Consider the following 18152-nt stretch of genomic DNA (forward strand, 5'->3'; position numbering starts at 1 on the left):
TTTTACATCACTGGCGTTCATATAATTACGATTATAGGAAAATACTGAAAAGCGGTGTTGACGCACGAAATTTGTGAGTTGAATTCTAATTGCGAAAATGGTTTGTTGGAAATAGTAAGCTACTTCAATTTTTGCATATTTTTTTTATATTCATAAAGTCGTATACCTATTCGAATACAACCGACCCAAGAGTAAGTATGATACGAGACTGTTTTTTGGGGGGACCGAAATTGAAAAGAGTAAACTCCTTCAAATGAGCTGAATATGGCAAAACTTCTTGGAATGATGGATCATCAATCATTTTTTTCTTATTCGAGCGTCATTAATGAGTGTTCTGTAAACGAATCGTGCGTCTGGCGTACATAATCTTGAGCGTAGTATATATGGTCAGTTTATTATGTAAATTAATGTTGAATTCATTGATTCACATACAGACACAAAGTAGGACAATCATATATACGACACATCTTCATAGAATTTTTCTGGAATCAGGTTTTTATACTACCATAGACATCATGTTATAAGAGGTGTAGATTTTTGTTTTTTATTTTAGCAATGTATACACCAGTATCAGTCAGGCCAGTTATTTCATTAGTATTAAATGCATGTTAAATGTACAATAGATAAAGAGCAAATCATGAACAACGAGCAGTTCGAAAATTAAATATGTTCATTATACATCATGCTCCTCTCTTCTGCACACTTTTGATTTCAATTTCCTAGCTACACTTTTACACGCGTTTCTAAATCTCCTATCAAATATACTATATATGATTGGGTTTGCAGTTGCACCGAGGAAATATGATCGCAAGAAAAACCTATAAACGACCTTACCACCTGCATTCATATCTAACACGAAGTTGTCAATGATTCTGTTCAGAATTATAAGAATTAAATGAGGCAGACCTGCAATAATAAATGAAAACGTTACAATGAACATCAGATATGTTGTATTTCGTGCAAGCTTTCTTCTACGTTTTATCTGATCCAGTTGGGTAGTAGATGGTTGATGCACAAATCGTTTCTTTCTCTCAATTGTCCCGATTTCAGTGGTATGTGAATCCATGGATTTCAAAGTATCCGTGTTAACATTGCTATAACTGTCTTTGAACACAGTGTCTTTACTGTTACTTTGTGACATGTTAACATACTCGTTCTTTTCTGCAGCGTTAGAATTCTCAACTCGCTGTAATCTCTTTAGATTAGGAACATCGTCTAAGTGATCGTCGCTATCCAATGTATTAGACTGACTACGTCGTCGTTCATGTTTAAAAGCAAAGAATCTTACTTTTCTCCCTATCATAGTATACATAACAATCATAATGCATAACGACGCAGCGAACAAAATGAAAATTAAAATCTGAAAAACTGTTGGATAAACGGAATCTTGATAGAAATCTGATATCGAACATTCCGTTCCATTCAGTCCTTCACCCTGGATAACGGTGGTTCTCAAGCCGTACATAACAAATGCAGGCCAAACTAGAACAACTGTACCACAAAACAAGACAATACAGAGTAATTTGGCAGTCCTGTTCGAAATCTGAAATCCTGTCGGTCGACATATTTTCAAATATCTGTCAACTCCAATTGCAAGCAATACTGCACTACCATACAGAGTGGTAAATGAATTTCCTGTTCTTGAAAATTTACATAGCAACGACTCTTGGAAATTATATTGGTTAAGTACTGTTATAATTTCCAATGGAATATCTATGACGCAAGTGCACAAGTCTATTACAGCTAGACAAAGCAAGAAAATTCTGGAATTTGATTGGGTATAGACTGATCCATAAATATAACACACTATTAAATTTCCAATACATCCCGTGAATCCTACTAAACCAAGATACACGGCTATCGGTATATGTCGCAACGTATCGGCATGATTAAGTTCGGCTAGACGTGATGACGTGTTATCAAAATCCATTGCTTTGTTTGCTTTGTAAATCACGATAATTGTTTCTTTCTTTAACCCGAAGACATTTTTCAGTACTTCCTGACTACTTACAAATTATATATTACAATATGATGTACGTGTTAAGATTTGTAATATCCGGAATTTACTTATGAAATGTATCTACTTATAACTTACAACTGGATTATTGATATATGAAACCAGGTCCGGTGAAGTTAACTGTATGAAGGGTCCAATTCCTGAACCAGTATACGTACATGTATACATGTATATATATGTTCCGGACCATATGAGTATCTGGACAATACGCGTATGGTCATGACCATATGCGTATACTCATATGGTCCGACCATACGCGTATGGTCCGACCGTACGCGTATGGTCGGACCATATGAGTATATACTCGTTTGGTTATAAACGGGCTGGACCATATGAGTATTTGGACCATACAGGTATTTTTTTCAATTATATACATTAGAAAACTTAATAAAAAAAACAATGATTACTACATGCAATTGTATTATTTACAATTCAGATAACATTAAATATCGATGCTAAAGTTAGTTTTCATGGCTAAGTTGTATATTCTTGCATGTATGCGTAGGGTGACATTTACTTCCACACGGTACATGTACCATAGCTTTTCTTGGGGCCTGGATCATTCCGATGTGTCTACGGTGATTTTAAAAAGCTCTAGATGTCCAATATCGTAACATGACTGAAGTACATCATATCACCAGACATCTTCAAAAAATAAACTAGTGTCCTTGACGTCATTCATTAAAAAAAACACAAAAAAAAAACACGTACAAGTATAAAAATTCTGAATATTGCACTTCTAATGCTTATTATATTATATTATATTACTGTCGACTTTTACGTCAGGTTATAGTAAAACAGTTGACTTCTTGTGTAACAGTTCATTAAAAAAAGGTTATCTTCCCAGGTCGACATTTTGCCATTCACTCGTAATATTAAACATAATTTATTATCGGTAATGAAAAAAAAAAGTGTTTACTATAGTTTTGACTAGTGATAAAATTTACTGTGTGAAACTGCTTATTTTTTTTTTGTTAATCTTGTTATTATTAATTTTTTATAGATCTATGATAAAATGACTTTTGGTAGTGTCTTTTTAATAAAGTGATATCTAGAAGGGTTATATGAAGAGTTAAGCATATTATACATGTACCTGTTAATTACCCCGACCATACGCGTACGGTCCGACCATACGCGTATGGTCGGACCATATGAGTATTTACCCATATGGTCATGACCATACGCGTATGGTCCAAATACTCATATGGTCCGGAACATATATATATATATATATATATAACGTGAATCGTCAAGAGATGACCGAGTAAGACAATTCAATACAATTTGTATCTACCGAACTGTAGCAGGAACTTATTTGTACAGTAAGAAGGGCATATTTGAACAAGTACATATAGGCAAGTGTGCCTAAATAAGGTTACAGGTCAAAATTGATACGCACGTTACAAAAAACAAACAATCAAAAAAACAATAAACAGTTAACGTGAGTGTACCCAAATTGCACCGAGTACCATTATTGCACGTCTTCAAAACGTCATCTTTTTGAAATAAGAAAATACTATGTTACAAGTATCGAATTCTTTAAAAATGAAGAGTAAGCACGAACTAATATCCAATTATTCAAAATGTTTGAAGAAATTAAACAAAAGCTCTGTTAATAGACTTTTGGCAATGCGAATTTTAAGTATGAATGTAATTTGGCTACTCCTCATTACAGAATCATTGATGGTTTGAAGGTTAGTTCAGACAAATTTTTATATGATTCCATATGAATTCAAAATTAAATTGGTTAAAGTAATGATACATCTTCAAAATAAACACATAATGAAAACTTTTGTCTGAAGCATATATACACAGCTACTTTTGCATAGGTACTATTTATGTACCACAGATCTGTAGTACTGGAAATCTACTTTTAATATTCAGTACTATTGTGTTACTTACGAACAATTGTAATATTTAAATACCTGTATTTTACAGTACTTGATTTGTACTTGAAATTTAAGTACTACAGATTTTTGGTCGCATGGTTACATTTTCAGCATTTTGAACGTTTGTCTTTTTCAAATCTCATGAAGTTATGATGTGCAAACATGGAATACTGTGATCATTGTTGGTATCATTTTTGTACCAATATTTTGAGTACAAATCAACACTGGAAAATACAAGTACCTAAATATTACAACAATATTTAAGTAAAGAAATAGTACTAAATATTATAAGTAAATTTCCACTACTACAGGTTTTAAGTACAGAAATAGTACCTATGAAAAAGTAGCTGTGTAGGTTAAAAAAAACTGTCAAAATAGGTGCAATTTGGGCACTCTCAAGTTAACAATAAAAAACCCATCAAATCACTCGACATACATTCGTAATAATGTAAATGATCTCTCAAATAAACACATTATAGATACCAGGAATAAAATTTAATATATACGCCAGACGCGCGTTTTCGTCTACAAAAGACTCATCAGTGACGCTCGAATCATAAAATGTTTAAAAGGCCAAATGAAGTGCGAAGTTGAAGAGCATTGAGGACTAAAAATTCCTCAACGAACTGTTTTGAATGGTAATTAATAATTAAATGATGGAATTTCAAAACAGTAATAAAACCAGAATAACTATATACTTTCATCATTTTCCTCTAAAAAAGAACAAATAAAAACCCATCTGGTTAAAGCAGTGATTACGCAATACGACCTCAATGTTTGCTTGTGAATATATTTTTTTAAATGTTTTATAAGTGTCACAGAAATCGTTATTTTCGTAGTTAGACCAAACATACTGACAAAATCTGCCGATCTGCGATCTAGATGAACTTTAAAATTTTAATAATGTTTGGAAACGCAATATATCACTGAGAAATATAAATAAATCACTGAAATTGTTGATCTTACGAGGACACAATAACATCATGATATGCACCATTTTCATGTAGAAAAAATTAAAAATGTCTGGTTTGTCGCAGCAGGGTATGGGAGATTTGTGTAAAAAATAGATTTCAAATTTGGCTATGCGAATGTATTACTGGTGAACCAACTTCTATTTATTTTCAGTTGGCTTTATACCTCTCTGGACTTTGCTAAATATCTGTATATGTGTGTATAAAAATAGGAACAAAAAATTCTAAAAACTTATAGATTGATATGAAGCAAATAAAACATTTTTGAAACACTAAGCAAATTCAGACGGAGCTTATTACCATGTGAGCATGTCATGCGAATCTTTTGAGAAGGCTGCAAAAGCATGTACAATAATCGAAACAATCTTTTCTTAGAATTAAAAATATTAAAAATTCTTTTAATAACAGATAAACTACTATATAAAATATTTATCTTTAATTTTCGAACCTGCAAAGACACAACTTTGAATTGTTATATTCACGAGATGATAAAATAAGGCAGCATACTGGATGGTTTACTAGACCACGTAGACGTGAAAACATGATAAGAACTATGTGGAATCTCAACAAATTATGACCTGAAAGATCTTCTAGCTTTTGCACGTACATGTTTTTTTCAAATTTTGTTAACAAATTTTGTGTGACAAAGGCCAACATTTTTAAATTTCAGATTCACAATCTTCTTATGCAATTATCTCACTTGATAATGAACATAAAACATCGTACATTTACATGTTTATTTCTAATAACACATTTCGGTGTTGACATGGATATCAATAATGTGGTCCTTTTGATAAATTTCCTACTTACAAAACTTTGAATATTACGAAAAAATTAGGATTTTCTTATCCGAGGCATAGATTTTTTTAACCGTATTTGGGACAACTTTATGAATTTTGGATCCTCAATGCTCTTCAACTTTGTACTTGTTTGGCTTTATAAATATTTTGATATGAGCCTCACTGATGAGTCTTATGTAGACGAAACGCGCGTCTGGCGTACTAAATTATAACCCTGGTACCTTTGATAACTACATTGTAATTAAACACATTTTTGTAATGTACAAGTGTTGTTTAAACATAATCATAACTTCATCGGCATTAAATTTCCTATTGATTTTGTCGACGTTTGCATACGAAGGTGACCATTCAATTGTTCTTGCGTCATTTGTTCTGCCTCTGAAAAATGACACTTTTATGACAACACCAGTATGGCAAAATGAACAAACGGTCTGATGTATACCACACCAATGACAAAACAAATATTACAACCAACAAAAATACAGCTAAACGAGTTTCTGATTTTGAGAAAGACACACAAAGAATGTGCCGGGGATTTATATGGTTGTGAGATATTAGTTCAGATCCTTAACAAGGGGCAGTGGTGCTAAAACACCCAACAAGACTCAAGACAAAAACTACTTATAAACATGTTACTGCAAACTATCTACAAATATCAATTTAATTAAAGAATTAATAAATATACTGATAAAAAGGTGAACTTGTGTAATGTCAAAAGTTTCTACACGGTGTAGTCACATAAGTGTTAATACCTGGAGAGCAAATAGTTTTATTTTAAATTAAAAAAAAAAGAATTGTCACAAATATATAAACGTTATAATAATGTCTTAAGCATTTACAATGTTTGTCTATCAGTGAGATTTTCGTTATTCGACAATTCAGCATGAAATGTTTCATTTTTCGTCAAAGATTCTTCACCGATGCTAGCCTTTGTCATGGAATCAGCACTATAAGCACATCTTCTTATCGAGTTATTGCCTACTGTTTTAGATGATATACTTTTGATAGAATTAGTGTCCGACCGTCTAGATGACATATCTAAATCTTCGGACCAACAACAGAACGTTCTTTTAACTCCGTTCCTGAATCTTATGTCACGCCAGTAATATATTATAGGATTAGAGACATGATTTATACAGTGTGAAAGAGAAAATAACATAAAAGCAGACCCTTCTATATATCCACTTTGACAATTCAGATATTTATTGACGGTCTCTGTAACGATACGTAGACTCAAAGAGATTATAGTAGAAATCGAGAAGACTGCTGTAATAGCTATATATATCATGATTGTCCTCCGACGTTTGCTGAAACCAATCGACGACCTCTGGGCATGGATTTTAATTTTTGACCATATACCACCGTATGCCAACGAGAAAAACGATGCTTGCAATAATGAGCACGCTAAAAGTATGTAGTTGTTAATATATGATAGTTTGTGAACAGATGTACACTGTGATATATTTTGTTTCACAATTTGAATATTGCTGTTCGATCGTTCGTTAACTCCATATATTAAAAAGCTGTACCAAGATAGTGTTCCCGAGAGTAGCAAAGCGATAATGCAGCTTTTCAATGCGTGAACTTCTCCTATCTTTTTCTGCAAAGGTTTACGAACAACGATATATCTGTCTACAGCGATTATCACCAAAATAATTAACGATGCCAATGACAAAAATATCGTCATAAAGCATCCCAACTTGCAGACGATATTTAGTGACTTACGCCAAAGTTCCTCAATATTAAAGTTCCAATAGTAAAGAATATTGAAGACATAAAACGGTATCACTGTAAAACAGAAAACTATGTCTATGCCAGATAGGAATAGCACATATACTCTGTAATTTGATTGTTTGAATTGTTTGTAGAATATATAGAGTACAAATGTATTCCCGGTTACACCAATCACAAAACATATCGCAAGGAAAATACACGATGGCACATGTTGCTTGAGAAATAATAATTCAGTAGTAAATCTGCCCGACTCGTTTTGCAACAGAAAGCAATGATGGTCAACGTTTAGTTCAGTCATATTGCCAATTCGTAGAGGACGTTGTGAAGGGAGAACAGGAAGTTTTTGACCACAATGAATTAGACTTGGGAATGATTTCCTAAAACACTTAAAACTAACATCTAATTTTAAAAATGTGTAACAAACAAAAAATACAATGTAGTCGCGCTGTCTTTTTTCTGAAAAGCCCTCGTCACAGTTTTTAGATTAGATAAATCCAATCTTAGGTATTCTCATAGTTATTGTAGAAATATGATTTTTCATTTGAACGCCAAACTTTTCAAAATTAAAGTTATTTTCATGAAAAACAATTTATTGTGTAAGTCATTCTTACGTGGTTTATTTGATCAACAGAAAGACGTTTCTGAAGAACATTCAAATTTCCATTGTTCAGTAGACCAAAACAACTTAAACAATCGGATTGCACAGTTCATCATGGGTTCAAAATTCAATAGGTACAATAGGAATGTGACTGGAAACATGTGTAGATGGAAGCCTAATGCAATTCAGAATGATATAAGACTTGATAATTTATTTATACTAGCAAATAGCATTCTGTGCTTTTGGCAGATTTTTTTTAATTTATTTTTTATTAATTGGGTTGTTCAAAATTAGTTATCATGGTTATGGTGCAAATACTTTATTTAGTTTAAACAATGTTATTTAAAGACTCCAGTGAAGTTGAATAAAACTGTTCTTTAGCTGAAAATAATAGGTTCCAACGTATGTCAAAAATGAAATAATTCGAGAAAGTTGACGTCAAAGTTTCAATGAATATGTAGGAAAATTCGAGTACACAAAATTGGTACCGTCTTTAATATGTTTTCTTAAAAATTACAATTTTCTTAAATTAGAAACAATCCTTCAAAATAATTTCACTATAGTAGGTGGACTGTGCTAATTGTGTGCAATCTTTCTGTGAAGGACCAGGGATCAATGTTGAAAATATTATAATTAATGAGGAAAAAAATCGATTTGCCAAATTGACCGGCCAATCCGCCCGACTTTAAAATTCATGAACTCGGCAAAAATGCTTTGAATTATATTCTTGATAATATCATGGTTTGGGGGTGTGGGGTTTGAGGCACAACCAAAGAAGTAATCGATGTTATAAGTGTCATATTACAGATTGGTACCGTTTGAGTAAATTAAACATGATAAACGAAAAAATATAAGCATGAAAATAAATGATGCCCGGCACGAAAGTGCTTCAACGGTAAAGTGTTTCTATAAGCTATCAGTTATTTGAAGCATTAACAGACACATCACAAATGTGTTGTAATAACTAATTTCAATGATCTCCAAATATTATAAACCATTTACCCATTATAAAACATTTTAATCTTGTTTCATAATTTATAGATGCAAACTGGTTCATTAAAGCTAATGTATAATCATGATACCATTTTTTTATACTCTCCTTTTTTCCCGGCTTTATTTTCAAAATTGATCGCCTTGGAATGATGAATTTTTGCCAAGTCTGTAACTTCAACTTTGAACTATTCCTGGTCGATGACATTTTGACTTGAGTGTGGATTAGCTATGCGATGACGAATGCATCTACTATTGCTCGTGCAGTTTCGAATATTACCTTCATTCGTTTCGATTTAATATAAGAATTGAACATCGGTTAACTAAGCTTGCCTCAATTTAAACTCTAAATTCGCAAACATTTTGCAATTTCTTGCAAATTAACGTTCAATCATTTTTGATATTAGTGCCCTAATAGTGTATTAGTTTGCAAGAAATCTCATTATACATTAAAGTGGGTCCAGTTAAAGCATTTAAGGCATACATGTCATTACACATCAAAACATTCATTTTTAAAACCTCAATCCCAATTGTATATTCTATTTTACGTCATTTCTTGTGGCGTTGATACATTCGAATGACATACAGTTCATAATTCAATTGTGATGTACAGGTATAATATCGTTAATTCATTGGAGGTAATGTCCATAGTTATTCGGCAGTTTACATGTTGTACTTTTATATATTCCTCTGTTATGAGTGTTCTAGCGTTTACTTATACTATATTCCTGTCGTGTAAAAAGTAAAAACACAAAAATACTGAACTCCGAGGAAAATTCAAAAAGGAAAATCAAAAATCAAAAGGCAAAATCAAAAGTCCCCAAACACATCAAACGAATGGATAACAACTGTCATATTCCTGACTTGGTATAGGCATATTCTAATATTGTCATCTAAACGGTATTTTTAACAAAACCATATAAACGTGAGTTTTCACTAGCCATGAAATCAGGTTCAACCCGCCATTTTTTATCAAAATATTCTGTACTAAGTAAAGAATATGGCATTTGTTTTCAAATAGACCGTTTCTCTGGCGTTTGTTATTGTAACGTTTAGCGTTTCTGTTGTTCCGTTGTTTTTCCTCTTATTGTTGATGAGTTTTCCTCAGTTTTTTTTGTGACCCGGATTTGTTTTCGCTTATTCGTTTTCTGACTATTCAACAGTGATATTCTACTTTTGCCTTTATTTCATACAATACGAGAAGATATAACTCGCATATTCTTTTACATTCTTAATGATAAAGAACAAACGTAAAGGGGAGTAGACAACCAGTACAAAGAGTGATAGCTTCTTTTTTTTTGAGACTCATCAAGTATACAAGGCTAATATTTTGTTTCTCCAAACGCGTTTGTTGTCTACATAAGACCCACCAGTGTTGTATAAATACGTAGAATCGCTACGAACAATATGGGACTCTGTCCAAAATGTACATAAAAACAATAGCCAAACTGAATTTAAGTTCTTAATTTATATCAACGTTAATAAGTTGTATAAACAGTTTCTAAATGTCATCTTATCTGGACAGCAGCTCTAGTTAGTTGACGTTTATATATCCAAGTGTCTACTCTCAAGCTTATGTATTTCGCCTAAATGAAGTGAACAATGTTCACTGGTTAAATTAGGACAAACTATCAATCGATAATGAAGATTTGCTAAGGTAACAAGGGGAAACTGAGGGAATCACATGAACATGAAAAGAAGTGCGACCGGGGTAGTCAACAGCCAGGAAAAGCGTCTCTTGCAATGTATACATTAAACGCCATGCGAATCCACACTTAGAAAAGCACTGATCACAGATAACAACTACTAGTATCATAAAAAAAATCATTAAACACACAAAACCGATAGAAGAGTAATCGCAGTTCTCCATGCTTTCAACAGAAATACGTTAGTACCCATGTTTTCACTGTAATAATGTATGTGTTAATACAATTAATATATATGGAAGAGAGGTTGAAACGATTGAAAGGCAACATAAAATAAGAAAATACACGTCCGTCAGTTATATCGAAATTAATAAAGAATACACGATCATATACATTCAGCTGAATGATAAAGACTTTAAAGAACTCCAAAAACACTGCTTAGTAACAAAAGTCCCGAATACCATAACCGCTAAGAAACTTCTGATGGTATGCCCGAAGTATTACATATCTATATTTGTCAGTTATTAGATATAGGAAGATGTGGTGTGAGTGCCAATGAGACAACTCTCCATCCAAATAACAATTTAAAAATTAAACCATTATAGGTTAAAGTACGGCCTTCAACACGGAGCCTTGGCTCACACCGAACAACAAGCTATAAAGGGCCCCAAAATTACTAGTGTAAAACCATTCAAACGGGAAAACCAACGGTCTAATCTATATAAACAAAACGAAAAACGAGAAACACGTATATATTACATAAACAAACGACAACTACTGTACATCAGATTCCTGACTTAGGACAGGTGCAAACATTTGCAGCGGGATTAAACGTTTTAATGGGCCCAAACCTTCTCCCTTTTTCTGAAACAATAGCATAACATCACAACATATAAAAACATACGATAAAATATCAATTAGCAGACTTAACTCAATCAAAAAACGTATGATTACACAAAGAACGAATAAATTTGATCTGCGATATCTGAATACAAATGCACAGTTTATTTGTTCATATATGTAGATTTTATATACGAATGTCAATAAATAGTGTAGGGAACAAATTACACTTTGTTGTGGAAAATTCATGGAAAATTCAAATGAAGAAAAGGAAAAAGAAATGTTACAGCCTGTGAATACATATGTTCAACTCCATCTATTTTTGTGCTTGAATATGTTGAATATATTTCTATTATTTTCATTTAGCGTCATCTTTGATAATTCACAAAATCTTATCTTCAAAATAGGAGGAACGAACATCCACAATTCATTAAAAAACTTAAGACAGGAATATAACACTGTCCCATTTAAGTAATGTGTATATTGTATACATAAGATCTGATTAAGCCTACCAATCTAACCATTTTAATATCATAAATATCACCTTACAAAGAAACAAATAAATATAAGCGTCAAATGTTTGATGAAATATGCTTACTAGATATCCAGCTTATCTGTTCGGCAGACCTTTAATTTCAATTTTCTCGCTAATCCTCTACATGCGTGTCTGAATCTCCTATCAAATATACTATAAATTATAGGGTTTACGGCAGCACCAAGGAAATACGATCGCAAGAAGAAACTATATACGACCCTACCACTTGGATTCATATTCAACACAAAGTTGTCGATGATATTGCTCAGAATTATGAGAATCAAATAAGGCAGACCTGCAATGATAAATGAAGACGTTACAATAAACATAAGATATGTTGTATTTCGTGCTAAAGTTCTTCTACGTTTTATCTGATCCAGTTGGGTAGTAGATAGTTGGATTTTAAAAGGTTTCTTTCTCTCAATTGTCGCGATCTCAGATGTTTGTGAATCCATAGATTTTAAATCATCTATACTGTCATTGCTGTTGTAAGTCGTGTCCACGTTATCTTTAGTGTAACTCATTGACACATGAACATACTCGTTCATGGCAGCGGCGTTATAGTTCTCAGTACGCTGTAACCCCTTTAAATTAGAAGCATCGTCTAAGTTTTCGGTGCTATCCAACGTATAAGTCTTAGACAGGCTGCCACGCCTTTCCTTTTTGTAGGCAAAGAATCTAACTTTTCTCCCAATAAGACAATACATGACAATCATTATTGACAACGATGCAGTGAATAGAATAAAAATGATAAACTTGAAGACCGTCGGATATGCTGAATTTTGATAATCATCCTTGACCGAACAGTCCGTCCCATTTAATCCTTCACCTTTGATCACAACAGTTTTCAAGCCATTCATAACGAATTCAGGCCATATGAGAAGGAGTGTCACAAAAAACAACGCAATACAGAGAAATTTGGCCGTCCTGTTTGAAATTTGAAATCCCACTGGGCGACATATTTTCAAATATCTGTCAACTGCAATTGCAAGCAACACTCCACCAGCATAAAGGGTTGTTAATGCGTTTCCTGTTCTGGAAAATTTACAAAGCAACGTATCTTGGAAATTGTATTCGTTAAGTACAATAACTATTTCCAATGGAATATCTATGACACAAGTGCTCCAATCTATTGCAGCAAGAAAAAGTAAGAAAGTTCTTGAATTTAATTTTGTATAAATTGATGCATATATGTAAAACACTAAAGAATTTCCAATACATCCCGTGATTCCAACTAATCCAAGATACACGACTATCGGAATGTTTCGTAACGCTTGAGCATGGTTTAGGTCTTCAAGACGTAATGTCGTGTTATCAAATTCCATTGCCTACTTTACTCAGTCAATCTAAATAATTGCTATTTTTTTCATGATCTTTAGACATCGTACTAGATGTTTACTACTCAAACACTTATTTTGAATATGGAGTTGTAAGATTTAAAACATCCGGAGATTTAGTTAAGAAATTTAGCCATTTATACATTACAAAGGGATTAATAATATCATGCAAGATCCGGGATTGTCATACGAATTCACACACAAGTATGCAAATACAAACTTGTATGTATGAATCCAAGTAATTAACTGTTTCAAAAAGTAAAAAAAAAAAAATTAACTCCGAGGAAAATTCAAAACGGAAAGTCGCTAGTCATATGGCAAAATTAAAAGATAAAACACATCAAACGAATGGATAACAACTGTCACATTCCTGACTTGTACAGACATTTTATTTTTATGTAGAAAATAGTGGAATGAACCTGATTTCTCAGCTAGCTAAACCTCCAGGTCTTGTCCTGATTAAAACGTGCTTCACAAGCTTTATTCCATTTAAGAGTGTTACATAAAACAATTTGCAAATTATTTAACTATAATAAAATTGGATGCTAGTATTTGATGCATGTATATAAGCACCAGTCAAAAGCGACACAAAAGCTGAAAGTAAAAAAAAATCATATATGAACAAACACCAAAATAAGCCCCAAAAAAACCCAAACGGAAGTAATTGTTAAAGCGGGATATGGCTTCCAAATAAAACATGGTTCAACAACCATTCTAATGCAATTTGGATGTAACAATTGTTTTCATTGGCTAAAATTTGCCGTCAAATCCACAGTTGACTAGGCGTAACTAAGGAGGGACCAGCCATTTTGAATTGGTGAATCAACAAATGTTCGATTACTACTATATAATCGAAAATAAAACAACACCTACCTCGAATTCGCCGTTTTAATGTAATTTTATCCGAATTTGAAGCGTACAGGTAACGTAATACCGTCCACTTTGCAAGTTTTCATTTGTATGACGTCACGTTTAGCCATGACGTCTTTGTGCCAAAATCATTCATGAAGTTTCGCGGATTTTTTTTATTTGACATATTTAGACATTTTTTAAGTTTTATCGGATTTTTTCTTTTTGTAATGCATTAGAATCGGAATAACAGTACTGTAGTTGAAGAGTTGCCACCGTCAATTTTGATTTGACGGTCGCAAATCTCCGTTTTACTGTCTCCGCTACGCGTCGCCAGTAAAACTGCATTTGCGACCGTCAAATCTACAATTGACGGTGGCAACTCTTCAACTACAGTACTGTTATTCCTTAACTGTTTTTCCTTTATATGTCTTGTACCAAGTTAGGGATGTGGTAGCTGTTATCAACCTTGTTTCTATTTATGTTGACGTTTGTTTTTGTTGCACTTCAGTGTTTCTGTTATTCCATTGTATTCCTCTTATAGTTGATGTGTTTATCTTGATATTACTTTGTAACCAGGCTTTGTTTTTTCTCAATAGATTTATGACTTTTGAACAGCGGTATACTACTGTTTCCTTTGTTTACCACATCGCATTATCTATATCATAAGTTAACATTTGGTTCTGATGCATTGTTTAAGCTATTATAAACAGCCCAATTATATTCTGTATTGGACTTGAATAGAAAACCGTTTTGTTTCTTAAAAGTAGGGTAAAAATATTTTTTTTAGGAAAGTAGGAAAACATGTATTTTGAGATCAGATAATTCTTAAGGGCCTGATCCGCTCATCGATATGTATATATAGTATACCATTTTGGCAGAACTTGGGTTTCAAAATCGTTTCGATATTGCCCATTATCCTTTTTGAAGTTGCTAGTATTTCATTGAATCTGAAAAGATGTGTTTGAAATTGCAATACTTTAAGCAAATAAAATTTAAAGATCAATTTTATATTGATGAAATTTCATTCCCCATTAGGCTTTTTTCTGTAGCCTTCGACATCATTTTTGGATGGGTTTGGTGTTGCTCATTCTATAGTTTTCTATGTTGTCCAGTTGTCGTGTCGTCGTTTACGTTTTTTGCACTGAATTTGCATTGAATATCCTTTTGGTATCTTTCATCTCTCTTTAATCATTCAATTGATGGAAGTGGTCAGAAATATCGGTCATAAGCGGGTTTCGGACTCATAGCCTAATGTGTTGACAGGGTAGTGATACTGTATTTCGACAATCTGAAAAAATCTGCCATCAAGGTCCCTTTCATGTATTAACTGATACAGACCGAAAAAAACGTGGCACTTTAACACCTAACCTTACTATAATTTATAAATAACCATTCAACTAGTATATATTTGTTATGGGGCCAGCTGAAGGACGCCTCCGGGTGCGTGAATTTCTCGCTACATTGAAGACCTGTTGGTGACCTTCTGCTGTTGTTTTTTATTTGGTCGGGTTGTTGTCTCTTTGACACATTCCCCATTTCCATTCTCAATTTTATTCAATACTATCACACACATAAAATATTTGTAACTGATCATTAACTATGGTTGATTTTATGTTATTGCTTATCTTGGGCGACATACATATATTACTCCATTAGCATTAATCAGTAGTAATGCTATACTTTCTGGCAATATTTGGTTTATATTGCATAAATGGCCAGGTTAGATGATTAACTAAAACACATTTTAGCTGCACCTTTAAAGTATTTTCATTAAATATTAGATTTGCGGATGATGTAGTGTTCACTAGTAATGGTAAAAAATGTTCAAAAAGACAAAACTGAGCAACCAGATAAGCTACTGATAGGTAATGTTAACTATTTTTTAACGGTTATTCAAAGTAAAATTAAACAATCATACAAGGGGTGTGATGTTAAAAACTCAAAAGATTAACATCCCACATACTCATGTGCCGGTCCAGTGAAGATCCTTATAAATGGTCTTTTTATGTCCTATTTTAACGTTTTTCATGGGTTTTTTTCTAAGGATTTGGCTTAGGCAGTCCTGTTTCACAACTTTTCTAGACTTTAGACATTTAAAGATGAACTCATCTTATGTTCCAACCTTTCAAAGTTACCAGGCTTATAAGTTAGAATCAAACATGCCTTTCTTCTTTATAAGACTCAATAGTTATCAAAGGATCATAATTTAATACGCCATACATGCTTTCAACTACATTAGACTTATCAGTGACGCTCAGATCAAAACACATTATAAAGCAAAACAAGTACAGTTGAGGAGCATTGAGGACCCAAAAATCCAAAAAAAAAAATGTGCCAAATACAGTGGCAACTGAATTAATCCCAGTTTTAAAGGCCAAAATCAAATATGAAATCTAAGAGCATTGGAAATCTTTTCATTTCCCCAAAATTAAACCAAATCTGGCTAATTAATGTACATCAGCCTATTTTGTATGATAATTTATCCAATATATCTTACATGAATAAATTGTCAATTGAACAAAATTGACATGACACAAATAACCTTTGGATATCCCAAGGTTTACATACTGTTTTCAGAAATAGACAGATGTACATCATTCAACCAGATTTGGTGATTTCTTGTTGATAAAGGTTCATGTATCATTTTTTTCTCTCCAAATATTAAGATGCATTTGAACTATGCACACAAATTTCATAAATATCAGAAATATTGCCTAATTGCATAACTTTTATATCAAGCACGTTCTAGCTTTAAACACATAAATGAAATGTGACAATGTTAATATATTTGAAAAAAAAATTTCATTGACTTACCACTTCCCTTATTCTAACCTTATAAAAAACTAATACATTGTTAAAACCGCTGCTGCATACAAAAGTTAACTTGAGTCTAAATGTTCTAGTTGGTGGAGGCTTGAAAAAAATACTTTTAAGAGGACATAGACTAAACCTTTGTTGACGACATAGACACTGATAGACACTGATAGACAAAGATTACTATGTAATGGTTTCACATCAAAATGTTGCAATCTTGACAAAAAGTTTTGGTGTTTTATATCACCTGAAACATAACTGCTGATTCATGAAAAATTAACCTAGACACAGAAAAAGTCAATCAAGTGTGGATCATAGGACTCCTACTGTACTTTACAAGAGACTTCAAAGGTGAAATACCAGTATGATAGAAATGGTCAATCATTAAAAATACCTGATGATACAAGGATGGCTGCACAATAGTAACACATAGGTATACATGATCAGTCCCAATCAAATGAAGACTGGGCTCATTGTCTTTTGATACTGCAGAGTTATGGGACTATATTAAGTCCAAAATAGACATTTCAAAAATATAATGCATTTACTCCATTTCAGTTTGTTTGATTTTCAACATACTTTACCAAACTATCCTCAGTACAAGTCTAAAGGTCAATGTAATTTTGGATATTCACTCATCACTAATGAAGAAAAGATTGTTTGCTTGCTAGCTGAACCGTGAAGTCATTAAAATGTCAGGTAAACTACCCTCCTTTAAGAATAGACTAGTCCAATCTATCTGTCTGTAGGACTAGGCTACTTGGAAAGGAGGGTAGTATAACTTAACACTTCAGCTAGCAAGCGACCTTTTCAAAGATATGTTTAGCTAAACACTCAATGAAATCGACTGTAACTTTGACTAGCTGTTAGGAAAGGTGGTATCTGTAGAAACCCACTTCTGAGAGTGTGTGTACCCCTCTTGAGAAATACAACCATACACTTTGTGAAAGCTCTACTAATCATTATATTTGCAGAATTAAAACCTAATCTTTCCCATCTAATTTTGGACAAATGTAAATACACTTATTCAAAAGCCTGGAAACTCCAATTAGTACAAAATACCTGTGTTTTTTACAGGAATACTCTGAATATTCATTTATTTAAGGGCCTCTAGACAAAATAACAGAGA

General features: G+C 32.8%; 2 protein-coding genes across 2 annotated transcripts; both read right to left on the reverse strand.

The window, feature by feature from the left end:
* Nucleotides 1-375: 375 nt before the first annotated feature.
* Nucleotides 376-2038, reverse strand: LOC134712585 (alpha-2A adrenergic receptor-like). Its single transcript, XM_063574295.1, has one exon. It carries the CDS (start codon nt 1928-1930, stop codon nt 674-676), a length of 1257 nt encoding a protein of 418 aa, XP_063430365.1. The 5' UTR covers nt 1931-2038; the 3' UTR covers nt 376-673.
* Nucleotides 2039-12017: 9979 nt separating this feature from the next.
* LOC134709767 (alpha-2 adrenergic receptor-like) lies at nt 12018-13455 on the reverse strand. Its single transcript, XM_063569915.1, has one exon. The coding sequence runs from the start codon at nt 13343-13345 to the stop codon at nt 12083-12085; it is 1263 nt and encodes a 420-aa protein (XP_063425985.1). The 5' UTR covers nt 13346-13455; the 3' UTR covers nt 12018-12082.
* Between the last annotated feature and the right edge of the window lie 4697 nt (nt 13456-18152).

The sequence above is a fragment of the Mytilus trossulus genome, chromosome 3, assembly GCF_036588685.1.
Source record: "Mytilus trossulus isolate FHL-02 chromosome 3, PNRI_Mtr1.1.1.hap1, whole genome shotgun sequence".
NCBI classification, from domain to species: Eukaryota; Metazoa; Mollusca; class Bivalvia; order Mytilida; family Mytilidae; genus Mytilus; species Mytilus trossulus.

Excerpts from the sequence above, each read along its gene's own strand:
- LOC134712585 (XM_063574295.1), bottom strand. The coding sequence starts at position 1,930 with ATGGATTTTGATAACACGTCATCACGTCTAGCCGAACTTAATCATGCC.
- LOC134709767 (XM_063569915.1), bottom strand. The coding sequence starts at position 13,345 with ATGGAATTTGATAACACGACATTACGTCTTGAAGACCTAAACCATGCT.